The sequence below is a fragment of the Loa loa genome (assembly GCF_000183805.2).
Source record: "Loa loa unplaced genomic scaffold supercont3.2819, whole genome shotgun sequence".
NCBI classification, from domain to species: Eukaryota; Metazoa; Nematoda; class Chromadorea; order Rhabditida; family Onchocercidae; genus Loa; species Loa loa.
In genome coordinates, this window is record NW_018110997.1 from 1 (window position 1) to 1,209 (window position 1,209).

The 1,209-nt window shown below is 17.8% G+C and overlaps 1 protein-coding gene across 1 annotated transcript; it reads right to left on the reverse strand.

Moving 5' to 3' along the window:
- Positions 1-307: 307 nt before the first annotated feature.
- On the reverse strand, positions 308-469 carry LOAG_15815 (hypothetical protein; the record flags this gene model as incomplete). Its single annotated transcript, XM_003151302.1, has 1 exon — positions 308-469. A coding segment is annotated over one exon (162 nt), but the record flags the coding sequence as incomplete, so codon positions are not given.
- Between the last annotated feature and the right edge of the window lie 740 nt (positions 470-1,209).

Sequence of the window (1,209 nt, forward strand, 5' to 3'; positions counted from 1 at the left end):
GCAGTCATTAATATTTTTTTAAATTAATTACAAATATAAATTTATGCTACATGTATTGTTGGAATATGAAAAATTATAATTTAAATATATATAAATTAAGCAATTTGAATTAGTAACTTAATTTTAAAACGAAAAAAAAGAAATTTTAATTTTTTACATTTATTTATTCATTCATTTATTCAAATAATTCTTTTTTTTTAATTATGATAGTTTTTCATAATTACTTTTACATTTTTTTTTTTACTTATTGATATAAGAAAATAGAAAAAGAAGAGAGGGAGAGAGAGAGAGAGAGAGAAAGACATACGACAGGTTTTTCTTCATTACTTGCCGGATAATCGGATTTTGATGATTCCGTTTTTGGTGTTGAATTTGCAATTGGACCATTACCAGTACGATTGAAATCAATAGGTGTAGCATTCATTTCTGTTGTTTTACTTTCTTGACCAAAGAAAATACTATTTGTTATCTGAAAATAAAAAAATTACATAAAACGACAAAATAAGTCAAAAAAGTAATTAAAATTTAAATGAATAAATTAAATAAATGGAATGTATGTTAGCTTAAATGAATGGAATATTCGAAATTTTTATTGATATAAATGAAATCAATTAATATTAACTCAAATGAATGAAATATTTTGAATTTAAATTTGGAAAAAATAAAATACATTTTAAATAAAAACAGCGAAAATAATAAAAATTAAAGAAAAAAAACTTCATAAATTAAAAAAAAATTTTCGAAAGAAAAAAAGGAAAAATTGTTTCAACATAAAATATTAACAATATTTAAAATAGATTATTGAAATATTTAAAATTTAAATTTCAAATTGATAAAAAAATGATTTTATAAATTTGAAAAATTTCAACGAAAAAAATTGAAACGTTAAACATTGAAAATAAATAATTTTATAAAATTAAACAAGTAAACACAAAAAAAAAAAAATTAACCTTCACACAAAATTTTATCAATAAATAAATGAAATTTTAACGAATGAAAATTTTAAACAATAGTGAAATTTTAAATTTAATATTCGAAATGAATAATTTTTAGAATACTCAAACAAGTGAATAGAATAAATTAATTAAAGAAAAATTAATTAATATGAATTTGAAATTTTAAAATATTCAAAAGAAGAGAAAGAAAATGTAAAAATATGAAAGCAAAACTATTGTTAGCCAAAAAAAAAAAAAAGAAAAAAGATAAAAA